At 42.0% G+C, this 17,775-nt stretch overlaps 1 protein-coding gene and 1 long non-coding RNA gene across 4 annotated transcripts in view; one reads left to right on the top strand and one right to left on the bottom strand.

Moving 5' to 3' along the window:
* Positions 1-17,775, top strand: part of celf5a (cugbp, Elav-like family member 5a) — a 101,222-nt gene that overhangs the window by 57,528 nt on the left and 25,919 nt on the right. For all 3 annotated transcript variants that reach the window (XM_019897012.1, XM_019897011.1, XM_019897010.1), the window contains exons 3-4: positions 2,702-2,781; positions 9,605-9,751. In XM_019897012.1, the coding sequence (XP_019752571.1) occupies positions 2,702-2,781; positions 9,605-9,751 (227 nt within the window). The remainder of the gene's footprint in view (positions 1-2,701; positions 2,782-9,604; positions 9,752-17,775) is intronic.
* Positions 1,116-2,692, bottom strand: LOC109532250 (uncharacterized). The gene is made up of 3 exons (XR_002171345.1): positions 2,304-2,692; positions 2,023-2,118; positions 1,116-1,139 (listed from the first exon to the last, which is right to left on the bottom strand). It is a non-coding gene; the product is annotated as an uncharacterized LOC109532250 (long non-coding RNA).

The following is a 17,775-nucleotide window of genomic DNA, read 5'->3' as shown; positions in this document are numbered from 1 at the left end:
TTTATCAGTAATTGTAATCACATACAATACAGTAACGGCGCACATCATTTTAAAACGCTGACTTTGCAATCACAGAATCTCTCCCTCAGCATGGAGAGGTATCTCATATCAAGAGAAAAACAACTTTTGCATTGCAAAACCAAGATTTTCAATCCCGTACTGTCGTCATTTTATGCATGACGCGTTTCCATTCCCGGGCAGAGGAATCAGGAGTGAAGAGGCAGACAAAGACAGAAAACACTCTGGGGTCTTTAGTATGAGGTGCTGGATAAAGATTTGCTGCAGCTGTTGTGAAAGCGCGATATAAATAAAGATGTATTGTATTTTATTGTACCTGATCAAACGTAGCAGCCTTAATTATTACGTTCATTATCTCGTGGCGCTTGATTGTACCTCCCCGGTGTTGTGTCCACTTCGGTGCACAATTAGATCAAGAGTGGCTCCCTGCTGATCTGAAATCAAAACAGCCCCCAAATGTCAAACCTCATGTAACGAGAACATAAGACACTAAGTGTAAACAAACCTTTCGACGTACTGTAGAAGGGCCTTGGTATGTCGACATTGTCCGCAAATTCATATACTGTAGTATCCTATGAGACAGTTCCCATCGTGCCACTCGAATTTTTCCGTTTTTTTTCTTACCTTTAGGCATGCATGAGGTAGCCGCAAACTTTTGGAGACATCAATTTCCTCTGACATATAGCAAAGTGCAAGGGGACCGGTTGTTTTTCATGTCTGTGCAGCCTATTCCCCAGCTAGCGCTTATGGAAATTGTCGTGGAATTATATCTAAAAGGGCTGGAAGCCAGAGCATTGTGACTCTGCAATAGTTTGCAGGAGGAGGACGAGGAGGAGGAGGAGGAGGAAGGGAAAGATGGATGTCAAAACAATTCATATGTCCCCGCTGTGAGGGTGCACAGGGCCAGCCCAGGGAAGCTTTATTTCTTCTTTGTGTAGCTCTGCGGTGTGCTCCGCATCGAGGAACTCGACACTACTCGACGTTTTCCATTAAAACAGTGGGAAATCACTTATTTCTTCACATCAGACAACCCTTTTTAGTCATATTTACCGATGATTATGTTATATTGACCGTAGCTTACCACTGCGCGCCGCATTCTTCACTCATTCTCCTTTCCGCATCTGGAGAAGGAAATAATGGAGACCCTCGTTATCCTCCTTCGCTGATGCGTTCAATGCAATGTGGTTTCGGGACAAAAAGAACCACCCCGATCCACAACAAGCTGAGCCCACTCGGCATCGTACAATAAAAAAAAAAAAAAAAAAGTGGCATCATACAATGCTGACCCTGACGCATGGTAGCTAACTGAAGTCGCAAAAGAAGCTTTTCCCTCTGCCAAAACATCTACTACAAGATCCTACAGTATATGAACAGTTTTAGGAAGCTGTTTAATGCCTCTCCCAGTTGAGGTTTACTGTCAAACTTTGTGTTAAAGACCACTGGCTTAATGCTAACATGTCACGGTAAACACGACAAACAGGCTAGAATTGGTGTGGCGAGTTTCAAACGATGGCTATTTGAACACAAACGGTGCATTGACACGTGTAGGCAGACAATTTAATAATATTAAGAAGCAGATATTCTTTATCCTCGGTAAAGAATGACGAATATTACTGACGTTTACTGAGTCACTTACAGTAGCTTCAAAAGCATGTTTTTTTTTTAATCAGGATTTCAACGTAGTTACACACTTCTGTTTACAGTTTTTTTTCTTTTTTTTTTTAGCACAACCACGGGTGTATCAGGTCACACACTGCTTGAAATTACACAAGCAATAGTCTCAAATCACAACAGCCATGTCAGTTGTAATGCAGTCATGATCTGAACTTGTTTTTGTTGTTGTTGTTTTTTTTTTTTTTTTTTTTTTTTTTTCTTTTTTTTTTTTTTTTTTTTTTTTTTTTTTTTCCCATGCAGCACAACAGCTAAATGCCACTGCATCATGTTTGCTTTGATGTCTGGACTCTATGCATTGACCTGTAATTGAGACTACAATATTTCCAGTACCTGGTCAGCATATATGACAAGAAATGGCCCAAATAAACATGCGCTCCTCCACAGTCTCCACTACAGCAATCCATTTTCAACTGCCCTCAGTCCCTCCTGGAATAAAATGTGTCCAACCATGAGTATTTTTAACTATAGGCGCTCACATCTAATATTTTCCTTGTACTAAACAAATACTATACATTTTCCATATCTGTGTCATCCATTCTTCACTTTCGCGAGTGAATAATTGATGAGCAACGTGTAGAAAGGCAACAAGAAGCTCCCCGTGTGTGCTTTACCGCCATATTCCTGAAGGACATGCTGAGCTGAGAGCTGTTGGTTTGTGCGCCATCCACACAAATATCGATCCACGTGTTGTTGTGTGCCAGAGTGACTGCGAGTCTGGCTCGTGTTTAAAATGCACAGACAGGCGCGCGGTGCTAAATAGCACACTTTTCTGCTTCATCTGTGCAGTCTTTTGCCCGCAGCTTCAGCCTGCTTGTCACGCCCGCCCACTGTGCAGGCAGGCACACAGCCCTTTTTTTTGGGGGGGGGGGGGCTGTCGGATACACTTCCACATCCTTTATTTACATACAGTCGGGTTTTCACCTCACTTGACTGATTGCACATTCATGCCGTGTTGTGTGTGTGTGTGTGTGTGTGTGTGTGTGTGTGTATATGTGTTTCTCTCCTCCAGGTTGCGCCTTTGTCAAGTTCTCCACACACACCGAGGCTCAGTCAGCAATTGGCGCCCTACACGGAAGTCAGACAATGCCAGTAAGTACACTTTTCTCGCCACACACACACACACACACACACACACACACACACACACACACACACACACACACACACACCCACCCACACACACACACAGACACACACAGACACACACACACACACACACACACACACACACACACACACGACCTGAATGGACTACTCAACGAATTCAAACACGAGTTCCAACATTATAAATTGTCACGGCCAATGGAGTTTTGAACGAAGGACAAGAAAGAGTGTGCTTTCAACGTTTTGACACACGTTTTTTGTAACCTTTTCATGTGAGCCATGTTTAATTTTGCTATATGTAAATATGCAGTGGGCCTTGATAAAAATGCGCCGCGGCCCACACGCGTGACAACTTTGGTTTATTGTCTCTTGATGCTTTTGAGCTAGAATTCGATGTAATATTTAATGCCAACAGTAGAGGCGCTCTTGAGTCGATATAGTCTCCAGTAATAAAAATTAAATAAAAACATGACCATTTATATTTTTCCTCTTTTATTATTTTAATTTTTTTCTAGTTTATCTTTTATTTTAATTGGTGGTTTTGCATAGTCAAACATTTACAAAGTAGTGATTATATCACAAAATTCAAGACTATCGATAGACCTACCTGTCAGATACACGAGCAAATAGAATTAAATAATAATAATAACAATAATAATAAAACAATTAGAATTAACTTTCAGATGTATGCATGGATAGATAGATAATGCTGTTGAATGAATTCCTAACAAGTATGGTCAATGTAAAGGTCATGATTTGTTTTATTTTCATCCCCCCACAAAAACGTCCCTTCTGTTATGGATCAAAAGCTCCCCAAATTTGGAATGACATGCTTTTTATTGTACAGCAACAATATACAACGTTAGAAATGGTCCAAGGTCCACCAAGTGGGATTCATCGTGGTCATCTATGGGCATGCATTTCTGCTTTTCCTGTTTTGTGGCAAATTTAACCCTTTCAGGGACAGCGGTTACTGCAGTGGACAGCTCATCAGGTTACAGGGTGCATGAAAGGGTTAAGTGGAGCATGCAAGCTTTAAAGAATTAGCAAAGTGCAGTAGTTTGTCTGTTGAATAAACATGATATTTCTTTCAAATCTAATTTGAAGATAAAAATGTGATAATTGAATTCCGGGCAAGTCATCAATCAGCAGTGTTCTGCTTGCATAATCACTGTCTATAACCGCGGCAAGAGATTACATTTGCTCGTTATGTAAGCGCTTCGTATGTCCTATGAATTCTGAATTCTCTACTCGGAAAGCTGATTTTATGCGTGCCTTCGAGACCCACTCGTCAAAAAAAAAAAAAAAAGAAGAAGGTGACCAGAATGGAGCGGCTGACGCAGGCGCATCACTTATTATGACAAAAGGCCTCAAGTGTGCGCCACTTTCGTCCGCATTTTTGTTTGTTGGAAGCAGCTGGACTCTGAACTCTTCTTCTCTCTATCTATCTTGCTAGCTCGCTTCGCGGAGCTCATGTTTGTCCTTTTATGATTCCATTATTAATGGTCGCCAAATGTGTTGCGGGGAGAGAGAGCCACTCGAAAGCCAGCTGTGCCATTTGAGCGAAACCCTGCGAGTCAATCTAAGTGCAAATGACTGCAGGTCGCCGGGAACGACTCTTGATGTCCATTCTCCAAAGATACTGTCCTTCCCCATCGCTCCAGCCCCACTATCTCTGCTGGCTCTTCGGCACGGCCTCGTCTCTTTTTGCCATCCTCTGGGGATATTAGGCAATAGACTTGTTTACTCCACCTTTTGCCACATTGGCTGCTGAATAATTCATCTGACTATAAGCAAGGGGCCTTAACCGAGGGGAGGGGGTATTGTAGAGAGAGACAGAGAGAGAGAGAGAGAGAGAAAATTGAATGGACAGGATTTATACCTCCTGCTCTGCTAAATTGATTATAGAAATATGATCAGCATCTCATATCCTGAGGCAGCCGGCGGACGGAGCTCACCGTCAGCCGGCTGTGACCGTCCGTTTCGATACGCAGGCCATACCGAACCAGCCACACGTGCCCCTGAATGGGTCACGTTCGCGTTAGTTGCAAAAAGGAACTGACGGACCAACCTGGGCATAATACAGTTGTACCTCTACTTATGAAATGAATTGGTTATGGAAGAAAATTAACGAGAAAATTTTGTAGAGACGCGTTTTCCATGTAAATGCCCTAATCCGTTCTAAGTCCCCCAAAACTCAGAAATAAATGTTTTCTAAAGCATAAAAATGCATCAAAAATGCATCAAGTACGTGTTGCAATTAAATTATTGCACAATAAATGAGAATTGTGCACAATGTAAAGAAAACTAAAAATAGAGTCAAGAATAAAAATGATGGTCATTTAACTTTTAACTGGCGCCCTCATTGTTTTTTGCCTTCTTAAGTTCATGTTCTCTCTCAGAAGTGGTTTTTGCCTGGCGTTTTGTAAAGCACTGATCCAAGGACATTTGCTTTTGTCGGCTTTTAACAATCCTCCGAAAATGTCCAAGGCAAACATCAGCATAGTGAGCAATCGCCGGACTGGTAAAAACTTGTTCTGGGTGACTGACATTTAAGAATAAGAATAATAAGAATAAGAAAACCTTTATTCGTCGAGGTCCCTCGTAGCCAATGGGATGCCAGGATGACGCTCGGTGATAGCCAATGGCAGAGCAGCTAAAAGTATGTTGCGTTCAGGAAACTCGGAGCTGCGAGTAGCAGCCCCTGCTGTATTTTTACCTTTCGGATCGTGAAATTTCTTTCGGAACAAGAGGCAATATTTTCCTGTTGAGGCGTTTCGTAACTTGAAAATTTCGGATCAAGAGACATTTGTAAGGAGAGGTACCACTGTACTTTGAGCGTCAAATGGGGGGCGGGGTGGGTCCTTCATATAAATTGGATGTTGTTTTTAAACGTCCTTTTAGGAAATGTGATAATAGGTAGGAAAGCAGTTAGATGAGCTTATTTACTGCAGGCATTCTGTGTGATTGTTCGATGCAATCTCTCCTGCTTTGAAATTGTCCAAATCAGGCTGAAGGCGACAACATATGCATGAGTGCTCACACTTTCTATATCACGCCGCCTGTGTTTCACTCTCGCAGGCAGCCATGAGGAAGGGTCAAAGGCTTCCTGACTTGATTTCATTTTCCAGCTCGTAGAAGTTGCGATGAATACATTGCTGCCATTCAGGGGTGTGTGTGGTGGGGGGTGGGGGGGGGGCATTGGGCATTTTGTATGGATAACATGTGTGAGTCCAGGTAGGAGGAAGAGTATTTGCGTGACGGACAGGACATGGGAATTGTGAATTAGCGTCACTTGCGCCGCGCGCACGCACACACACACACACACACATAATATAAATAATGGTATGAAAAATATTGCCACAATAATACAATACATTGGATGGTTTCACAAATCATGATGAGCAATCTCAGGTGGTGGTGGGCAGAGTATTTATTCATGTCGTCATTGCCAAATGCAAGTTCAAGTGTATTGCGATAGTCCTGTTTTGTGTAAAAAATAAATAAAATAAATAAATAAATGAAAGTGCAAGGTCTGCAATAATCCGTGAGCCCCGATGAATAATAAAGCGCATCTGTAAAGATGCTGGTGTGTTGTAATATAGATTGAACATGTTGTTTGATTGCCTATTAAATGGCTTTATGGAGTCTAGAGGAGCAGAATTTCTTTTCAGTGATGAACATTGATGGATGGTACATTGTTTACCTAGCAGTTCACACAAGGCAGGTTAAAAATGTAATGAGATTTTTGCTTAAAGTTCACATGCCTTAAGCAAAACCTCAGACAGAATGAAATAGAATATGATATTAACTAGTAGCCTGAGCATTGTATTTGATTATTTAGTGGGTGTGAAGGGTTACATTTACACATTTCCTCTGTGAAATTTAAATATTTCCTCCATACAATCCATTTCATACAATCGCTTGGTGCTGTCACTCTAAAATCACTCCGCCAACAGCTCTCCTATTGGATGCATGATCGTTCTGCGCATAGGTCGATGGATGAGCAATAAGGAGGGCTGGGCCACTGTGGGAGTGGTCACAGCCGACTTCATTCCCTTTAAATCACATTACGCCGGCTGTCTACCTCGCGTCGGCCACTTAGACGTGATCTGAACAGGCCAAAGGTTTCGATGGACTCCCTGCCGCCAAACTGTCACTCCCTCAGGCGTTTCTGCATGACACTCCTTCTGTTATGTCTCTGGTCGAGACCTGTCTGCCAAACTGGCACAGTGGGCCTTACCCTGATATGAAAATCAGAATCCGTCGGCATTTGCACGACTCCGCAGCTGCGCTGTTTACGAAAATAGAACGCTTGGTGTTTCCCTGTTTTTAATTTTTCGAGTGTGTGCAGGAGAGATGAAGTGTAACATCTCTGGTGGAATGTAAGAGGGAGTGCATGGATTTCAAAGTGTAAGAGAGATTGACATAGATCACCTGGATCCACTGCAGTGTAGAAGCCGTATCATACTGCCACAAAAATCCCATCCTGAAAACCAGCAAACTATAAAGCGTTTGCTTTCTCTCCCCCTCCCGCCCCCTCCCCCCCATTGAGGAGGAACTCGAATTACTGACTTCTCTGTATTCCTGTGCAACACTGCCCTTTGTCTAATGCTGCCACTGTTAAACCTCACAATAAACTTAATGACACAGACACTAAAGAGCTGGACAGACACAACAGATAAAGCGTGCCAATGTACAAGGGTGTCAAAATTAACCTTGGTCTTGGCTGAGAGTGGTCATAATGTGTCGGTGTTACAGACTGAAATGGTCGTCGCCAGTTTATGATCTACTCCGGGGAGGTTATGTTGTCATCAACATTCTTGTGTGTTAGAAAATTAAAATAGTGCTCTACAATTACAATTCTTGAGAGAGAGAGAGAGAGAGAGAGAGAGAGAGAGAGAGAGAGAGAGAGTGTATTGTGATATTGTGATTAGTTTCAGTTTTGACCTGTGAAGAGAAGACTACATTTATGCTACGGAAGTTAAAGGTGCAACCGGTGTGAAAACCAGAGAGTTGGATTTAGGTGAAAATGAAGTCATTGTAAAATGCCAGAAAATATAAAGGACAAGTCAGCGGCAGTTAGCTTAGCTTAACGGTTTGTAACACATTCAGTAGTAGCTGCAGATTTGCTTGAGATCCGAGATCTGGTTGCCACAACCATGTCCATCTCATACATTGGTTTGGTCAACCTTTTGTTAAACAGGTCGATTGTACTACTCCACTCTGTATGTAGCACAAACGGCATCACTTATTTATTGTTTGCGTTTCATTTCACTTTCATTTATCGACTGGCTCTGGTCAGTAGTTTACTTTTCAGGTACAAAAACATGCAAAATACCCTGTGCTCACACATACGCGCTCTCTCTCAAAGCACTCTCTCATAAACATCAACACTAAAGGTTACAAACATGTCTGCCAAGTCGAGCACGCTAGTTAAATGTAAACACGTGGCAAATTCAGCTTTCACTGATGCCGTAGGCATGAGCTGTGTTGTAAAATGAGGACCACTTCTTCATCCTTTGGGAAAAAATACAAAAATACATAAATGGTGCACCCGCTGAGCATCGCCACCATTCAGCATTATGATTGACGCTATTGACAACTTTGCACCAATTTCAGAGCGGGGGGAGGCCTCTTATTGTGAGTGACATACAACCTTTGCGCACCGTCAGATCAGAGTAATATTTCGGCCTTTTATGTGCATCGATTGGCCACAATAGGGGGCGAGGTGCACCGGAGAGGCGGAGCGCACAAAAGGTCAACTGTAGCGTTAAATCATTTGAAGATTCTTAATGAAGGGTGTGTGGCCGGCGCATCCGCTGGATCTGGTTTTCCCGCTGCCGAATGGCGACAACAAAGTGCGGATAATACAGGGCCAGGGAGAAGATTAAAATGGACAAAATGAAAGCAATTCCACCAATTTTCTTTTAAGCGAGGGTCAATGGCTGCTTGATGATAGCGCGTTCATTTATCGTTTTAAAATGAGTGTGTGTGTGTGGGGGGGGGGGTCCTTCTTTTAAGAATCCAAGTTATTGCATTTTTCAGACTATAAGCCACTCCAAGGTTTAATTTGCACCAATCAAAACTTGCAAATCATTGCATATTGTTGCACGCACTCCATTTCAGAAGGCTACGGTAATGCACTAAAAGTATTTCCCAGCTGCCAAAAGAAAGTAGGAGAAGAAACAACCAGTCATGACAATTAATGAGTGACATATTTCGTTAGTTTGCTGTCACTTTCAGGGCAGCAAACCAAGGGACTGTGTCCCCAGCTAGCTCGCTAACTTAGCATGCGGCATCTGCCACAAGGATTTGATATTTACACCACCAAAAGATGCGATAACCGACCGGGATTCTACATTTGGCAACGCAATGCGGGATTGTAGTTCAGGGAAGCCATTTTCAACTAAAAAGAAAAAAAAAATCTGTTGTTAGACGCCTGAAGTTTCAAATCCAACCAATCAACATGATTATTATGAGCTCTAGTTTTAACACAGTATCCAGAAGTCTCACACCTGAGTAAAAGTCGTGAGACCAACCAAAAACATGCAAAAAAAAGTATGACTTTTAGTCCAATAAATACGGTACATACAGTACATGTTCTAAAGATTAGATTTATTGTTTTTATAATTACAAGGACAATGGTCACGATAATGGTATGTCCATAATACATCACTTATCAAATATTTTTTTCATTTTTTTTCTTAAAAAGTCAATTTAAATGGGTGTAAAAGGACACTGACAAAGACCATGTACCAAACGGACCTTTAACCTCGACCCTCTCTTGCCCCCGCCCTCCGTCCAGGGCGCCTCCTCCAGCCTGGTGGTCAAGTTCGCCGACACAGACAAGGAGCGCACCATCAGACGCATGCAGCAGATGGTCGGCCAGTTTGGCATCTTCAACCCCGCCATTGCCCTTCCCTTCAGCACCTACAGCTCTTACGCACATGCGGTGAGTCGGAAAAAAAAAATTGCCTCTCTGGTGTTATTATTTTGAAGCCAAAATAAATCACAGTTTTAAGGGTTTTCTAATACTGCCGGAAGCACCTCGCAGATGTCTTTCTAAAATTCAGCCCTGGAAGAAAGCAACCAAAGAAATTTGGTTGATGAAAAAACTATCATGTTTAGACCCTAAGAGAAGGTTCAAGTACCAATGCCCCCAAAAGACCCGAGAAGTGCGTCATTTTGATTTCAAGCAGCCATTTTCTTCATCTATGAGAGACAACCTTGTCAGTCAGAGTTTTTATTTGTGCTACCAAAATTGGAACACATTTAGTAGAGAGGGGCAATGCAAAATTTCGAGGAAAAAATGGAAGACTCCAAAATGGTGGCAGTCAACCGGAATAAGTTATACCATACTGAATGGTCTACTTATTAATTATTTAGATTTAATATTTTTATTTTAGATTTTTTTTATCTGCATGTGTATTCTTTTTCAGGACATTTATCACATGTAGTATATAACATAGATGCCTTACAGATTGGTAAATAATTGATCCATATCAGATTTTTATCCATTATTTGAACAGGGCTTTTTCCAATAAGAGGCTGTCCAATTTCACGGTTTTTTGTTTTGTTTTGTTTTGTTTTGCAAATTTCCATCTTGGGCCTCATGGGAGAGGGGAAAAAAAGTCGTTTTTCCACTCAAAATCCCTGAAATCCCGCTGCAATTTATCAGTCAGGCTGACGAGCTGGTGAATGAATACATCGGAGCGTTTAGCAGCTACACACTCTGACATTTCCCTCGGGAATGTTGAAGTGCAAACGCCAACTAAAAGGAAAAGGGAATACTTGGCTTCATTTATCAGGGCAGCCGGAAAGATAACTCGTAAGGAATGCTAATGTCGCCCCCCTCCATGTTTGCTGCGCAGCTTAAAAAATTGGCTGTTTTTCGGAATGATGATTTAATGAAGCGGATTAGACTTGTTTGAGCGAAAAGGTGCGGGTGAAATGCATTATTTTCTCTTAATGAAGCCACTGTTTGGCATTTTTAAACAAACTTTTTTTAAGCAAACTGTGGACGACAATTACTTCCACAATAAGGTTGTGTTTTCAATGATTGCTCCTTATACCAGCAGGATTATTGCATGCACTCTTCAACCACTGTTTGGGTTCATAGTGCAAAGTACTACAAAGCCTGAATCCCCCCCCCACCCCTCCCTTTTTTTCTTTCCACGTGTGTGGGTGAGGGAATGCCAAAATGAATACGTTACTATTTACTGCTTTTTGAACATTCTCTGAAAAAAATGAGTTACTGTGGTGCCTTGAGATGTGAGTGGCCCAACGAGTGCTTGATGGAGGCCGTGAACTCAACTTACTTCATAACAAGGAGCAGTTTCGCAGACATTGAATCTTTCTTCTTCTTCTTCCAAAAAAAAAAGAGGCTTCAAGCAGTTTGTTGCATTGTCTGGTACTGTACTGTCAAACTAAACATAAAACAAAGAGAGTTACAAGTTGTATCTTCAAAACAACAATAAACACACATTTATCATGAAGTCCGCTAGCTTAATGCAAACGCATGACAGGAAACGGCATAGATTCGTGAATGAATAGCATCTATATGGCAGTGTTTTAATGCTTTAAGCAATGGCTATTCCAACACAAATGGTTCACAGAGACAGAAAATATAACAATAACCACGAACAACTCCTCCAGCTTTTGAGTCATTTACAATTGTTGTGACTGCATGACCGTATCATACTGCCTATTCTATTATGACACTGAATACACAATCCAATGATAAAAATCCACTTGGGCCTACGTACCATCTTGAACTTTCATACCTTTGTAACAGAACAAAAATATCGATCTATCTATCTAGCAAGCTAGCTATCCATCTATCTAGCTAGCTATCCATCTATCTAGCTAGCTAGCTGTGTGTGTGTGTGCATGCGTGTGCGTGCGCGTGTGTGTGTATATATTTTTTTTTTCACAATGTATACATTTTAATAATAATCTGTTGATTAGATTTTTAAAAATTGCTTTTAATCATCTCCTTCAGCCAAATCACTCAGCGGTGCGAGACCCAGTGCTGCAAAAGAATTTACTCTAACGCCTTTTATAGATACAAATGATGTACATGACTCAGCAAGGTTAAAATGCATTAAAATGTGTTTTGGTGACATTGTAATGGGTATAATATTACCATTTCCATATGAGTAGTGCCTTTCATTACTGCGTCACTTACTGTAATTGCCGCTCTCCATCTAATGTCGCAACAAACAATCCCGGGCCGGCTTCATCTGTGCCACACTTTATAAAAAGGCCATCAACGTATGCGGTTTTATTTATAGAGAAGCGAGCACACAACTTGTTTGGCTATAAAGGAAATGTAAACGATATATGAGGTCTTAAGAGGGCTATCCATTGCTCTCATTTCATTTCATACCAGCACCGTGGGGGCATGGCACAAAAGTGCAAATGGACCATCTCGGAATAATTGCGAGGCCATGTCTTCTCTCCGGTAAAACTTTCACCTTCATTGCCATTCATGAAATGCACTCCTGTTTTTTTTTTTTTTTGGCCTAAGGAATGTGACAACATGCAAAAGGTTGAAGGGAGATGCTCTGTTTGGGCCGTGACTTTTATTCACTGTGGCAGGGAAGCAGCATGATGCTATAAAGTTGGTGGTTGCTGGTTTGATTCATTTGATCTGTACAAAATAGACGAGCAACCCTAATTTGGATCAGTACCAATTTGTAAAACCCACGCTTACATGGGTCAAAATTCAGGTCGTGAAGATGCATGAATTATTCATTGAGCATTTTAAGGAAACGAATCGACACATTCATCCAGATCTGCATAAACTTGTAATGAATTATTTTTGGCCCATTTCTTACACCACCACAAAGAATACATTTCTACAAATATGCTGTTCTTCAATATTAGGGGCAAATGAGTTGATAAATACACCGGAACTTTACTTTTCTTTGTTGTACCACTAGAGGGAGCCCTCACTTGATGAGTACTGCATTTTGAGAAGAACTGATATCGGCAGCTATGAACATTTTGGCTAAGTATCGATGACTATTTCCGGCAGGGCCTCGTCCCTCTATTTGATACAAGCCCTTGAGGCGTCAATTTTGCTTTAATGTCCCCTTTAAGGCTCTTTCTGCAAACAGCCACTCAGGCTGGGCCCACACTCCTTAATGTCGGAGTCAGCAAAGAAAGTGCTCGCTACAGATAGCATAAGAGTCCAGCTTCCAGTATGTAGCGATGATTTAGCCTTCGGCCGCGGCTGCATCCGTACATGCCGATCCCCCCCACTCCGTCGCTACCTGGCAAAAGTGCCGGATGTGTCTTTACGGGCGCGATAAAGCGTACTTACTCCGTGAACACGAGAACTCTCTGACATTGAAAGGCTTTTATTTATTTATTTTTTTAATCTCCAAAGACACACTATGTGTTCATCTCGCTCTCCATACATTCTGGCCAAAAAGAGGTGGCGGCGGCAGCGTATGGAGCGCGGCGGTGGGGAGAGCTGGTGTATATAGCTGTAACCAGAGAATACAGTAAAGCGCTACCTCTCCACTACAGCTGTGGATGGGATTATAGAGTTGAGTTGACAGCCAGTAAATTGGATTTTAGTCAAACCAGGAGGAGGCGGCGCGGGATGGGAAGGGGATGTTGTGCGCGCGTGGTGGCGAGGAGAAACGAGGGCTGTGTAACGCTGACCAAAATGAGAAATGGTGTGATGGACGCGGACGCTGGCAATCTATGACAGGAGACATTCCATTTGCGAAAAGGTGATTTCATAACACGCCGGCAGGGAAAGGTGGTGAGCTAGAGCCAGCGTGTTTACCATGCGGCGTTTGTGTTGAATAGTTAGGACACCTTGTGGCAATGTTTTTTCTCGATTGCTGAAATAAACAAGAAGAAATCCCAAGAGTTGTCTCTTTTGTTTGTTCCTTGCAACAAAGAGAAGAGGATGTTGGAACAAATGAAGAAAATGCGGTAGACAAGGTGACTGACTGAGTAACACAACAGCTGCAGTCGCACTTGTACTACAGTAGAATAATTACAGCTGTACCAAGACTTATAAATTTTAATTAATTCCATGACCAATCTCATAGATTTACTAGCAGAGTGAAAAGATTTCCCAAAAATGCCACTCTTGTCAAAATGCTGAGTCTGGTTGGAATGGGCACTTCATCCTGAATACAAGCCACCAAGAAAATGTTTGAAAATTGGATAATGAGGTCCAGAGAACACTTTCAAATTAGAGTACAATTGTCCAACTTCATTATTTCTCAACGTTCTCCTCGACCCTTTTGTATGGTCGTGAACTCGGGGAAGCCCCTCCTCCGATTGGCTATCAACTTTCAGTTAAAAATACCCATCAGTTGCTCGGGTTGGCCAAAATTCCGCCAAGAAATTTTGAACACCGTCAAAACTGTTTGCCAACATTCTTGCAAGCTTGAAGGAACCCTGTCAAAAAAAAACAACATTCGCTACGTGTGCAAACACTCGCAAGCTTTTCGCCATTCAGTGAGATACGGGCTGAAGGAATGACTTGAACAAGATATGAATCCCATTAAATTGCAAATGGGAGATATTCAGCAAATGAACCTGGAGAACGGGCACTCAAGAGTGCTTCTAAAGTGTGTTTCAATAAGTTAAGTGTGCTGAAGTGTGTAGGATTGTTGAAACGATTTTGTTTTAATTAATATGGGCTCTCTATATTGCGGATTTTCACCTATTTCATGAGGGCTTGTGTGAAGTGGGCGTTCACTGTAAAGTCATCTTTCTTTTGTCTGTGATCTATAATTGATTGGCGACCCGCCTAGGGTCAGCTGGGATAGGCTTCAGCTAGCTCACCCATGACCTTTTAAAGCAGGGGTGTCAAACTCATTTTTGTCAAGGGCCACTATGGAGTTACGTCTTCCCTCAGAGGGCCGAATTAATGTTTAATCATCACATAGTATTATGAATTGTACACAACAAATTGATGGATTACTAGTTTTGAAATCAGTCAACTCTTTGTTTGTTGTTTGTTCACTTATTGTTCAAGTGAATGTAAACAGGGTCAGAAAATTGTTGCAAAAGCTCAATGTTATTTATTACACATGACAATTTGACATTTCGGTACAGATTTTAGAAAGTATCATGGAAGTTGACACACATGATCTGCTTTCGCGGGCCACATAAAATGACGCAATGGGCCAGATCTGGCCCTCGAGCCTTGAGTTTGACACCAGTGTTTTAAAGTCAAGCCCCACAAAAAAATAAATAAATTAAAATAAAATAAATAAATAAATTGATGGTTGTGTGTGTTTGTCCAGTTGTAGGGCGCTTAAGAACACACTTTGCTTCATTTGAATTCATAGGGGAAGTCAATCATATGTTCTGTTCAAGTCTAAATTGATTATTCTTATTAATATTGCGTTTGGAGAATATAAATTCACGGTTCACCTGTTTTCCAGGTTTTGGTCATGTGACACAAGCGGGTGGATTTTTCTGTTGTATGTCCAGCATGATTAGCCATCATCAGAGTTTTGCATTTTCTGCACAGCAGATTCACCAGGTTTATGTTGCGGCATGACTTGCCTTTTTTTCTAACAGTGTGTGTGTGTTGCGATTCAAAGGCAAACCCGTTTCAGCCAGAGCCTGAGCAAGATAAATGAGAGGAGAGGAGACGCTTTAACCGGCTGCTAATCGTGACAGCATGTGGGCGGACGGTGGGGGAGGGCGGCGACTGTAAATTGGCATTAGGAAACATCTCCCCCTGTTGGAGGCATTCATTTTGGAAAAAGCGCGAATAATACACACACGAGAGTGTGTGTGTGTGTGTGTGTGTGTGTGTGTGTGTGTGTGTGTGTGTGGGGGGGGGGCGGTAATACATGACCCGGTTTAGCTGTCTCCAAGCACACCTAGCATTTAGCCTGTATTCTTGCTATCCAGCTGTAGTTCGGTGTACTAGTCCACTCTTTGTCCTCACTAGTAGGACAATTCAGTATGCTAGTAGAACAAATGTGTCTTTTGTGTGACATTTCTGCACACTAGTGCGACAAGTACATGCTACCTTTGAGGCAAAACTCTAGTTGATATCTGCATGCTACTGTACTAGTACGACCACTGTTAGAATTTTTTTAAAGTGCTGTATAATTGTACAGTATGTTTCTTGTCTTACTAGTAACATATCATTTTCTTACCGTTATGGCAAAATTTTGCTACTAGCGAGGACAAAGAGTATATTTAAGGTCCATGTACTAGTCGCTGTTATTTATCCTCACCAGTAAAACAATTCAGCGCGCTTGGGAGGACATAGAAAGTACCATCGAAAAGTCCGTAAACTAGTTCACTCTTTGTCATCACTCGTAAGGCAACTAATTAGAATGGCTGCGTCTGACTAGTACAGTCGAACCTTGTTTCAACGTATCCCGAAAAAGCCTTCGTTACCACAATGTTACGAGGAAGCTAATTGCGACCTTGCTTATGAACAAAATGTACAGCGCGAGATTCTCCTCAGTTGCATAGTAACGCGACTAATCAACTCGTACATTGTTCTGTTTCCGGAGGCACGGCGCACATGGTCTGAAAACATGTCTGGTAAATGGAAGCAAATCTGGCTGTCTGTGAAGGCTGAAATTGCCTCTCACTTTGGAAAGGGAGTCTCCCAGACAAAGTCTCAGCCGAGACTCCGAATTGGCAGTTAATGATTTTGACAATCATCCGTAATGGCATCAACATCATGGCAGAGTTCAAGGCCAACAATTTGAAAGATGATCATAAACGGCTTCGGGGCGCGGCACACCCTAAATTGATGACAGTTGGCTTCGGCGGGTAACATTTACAGCGGGTAACATTTGCCGACTGAATGTTTTTGGAGATGGGGTGGCAACACTACAGTTCTTTGTTTCATGACTGATAAATCCTTTTTTTTTCTCCATACTGTATCCACTTAACTGACATGTTTTCAAATCTATAAATGTTCATACCGTATTATACGTCATAGTTGGCGGCCATTTTATTGGAAATGGTTACAATGAACCACCGTTATAACGTACAGATTCGTTATGTCCCTCGAGGTACACACCCGCTTTTGCATGCTTCACATGCGTACGAGAAATCGCTATGCTTAGTAGCATGGCGCAAACAAATTGGGGCCTCTAGTTGCCATCCAGTCTTTTATTTCACCTCATTGACCCCCAATTCCCGCTCTTATCCGCCCCCCCCCCCCACCCCATTCAGCACCACCTTTATCAACCCCTTTTGCCTCCCTTTGTCTTCTCCCTCCATACGCTGCCGACCGGGTCGCAACGTGCCCGGTTCACGTCTGACAGTGCTGCGAGTCACGGAGCGGCGCTGTAGCGAGATAATTGCCATGTGATAAAGAGGTGATTGCCTGCTGGCACTGCAAGAGGAGCGGTGCCATCAGGTTGCAAAAAAAAAAAAAAAGCAGATGCCTGACAGTAAATGACTGCCGCTGGAAGCCGGACAACTTTCTTCGCTTCTCTTTTGTAACCCCCCTCGTTTGGCTTTTGTTCCCTTCTTTTTACCTCCATCAGAGAAAATAGCCTTGACATTTGGATGTAATGCAGCCTCAAGCGATGATTCCCAACCACATATTAGTGAGGCATGAAGAAAAAAAAATAGCCAATTGAACTTGGTTGGAAAAGTCTTTTTTTTAATTTACTACCTGTAATGTATATTTGTTCATCTATACCAGCAATGTAGACTGACAGAACAATTAAATTATTCTTTTATGCAACAGTTCGAGAAGCAACATTTATTAGTTTACAGTAATGGCAAGAAATTATCAATTGTTTGTTGATCTAAGCAGTTATTTGGCTCTTCCGACACAAATAGTTCCGCAAACTATTGTGTTAGCGGCGCCGTTAACCGTTAGCATCACATGCTAACGAGCCAAAGTGTTGGGATCAACATTAACCATTAACAAAAGAAAAAATAATGAAATGAAATTTGTTATACTGTTTCACTTTGCCGGAGCAAAGTTAGACGGTTAGTCACATCATG

This window comes from Hippocampus comes, unplaced genomic scaffold (genome assembly GCF_001891065.2).
Source record: "Hippocampus comes isolate QL1 unplaced genomic scaffold, H_comes_QL1_v1.1 scaffold22, whole genome shotgun sequence".
Taxonomy (NCBI): Eukaryota; Metazoa; Chordata; class Actinopteri; order Syngnathiformes; family Syngnathidae; genus Hippocampus; species Hippocampus comes.
Note: the sequence above shows the minus strand (reverse complement) of the source record. Positions and strands in the feature narration are given on the sequence as shown.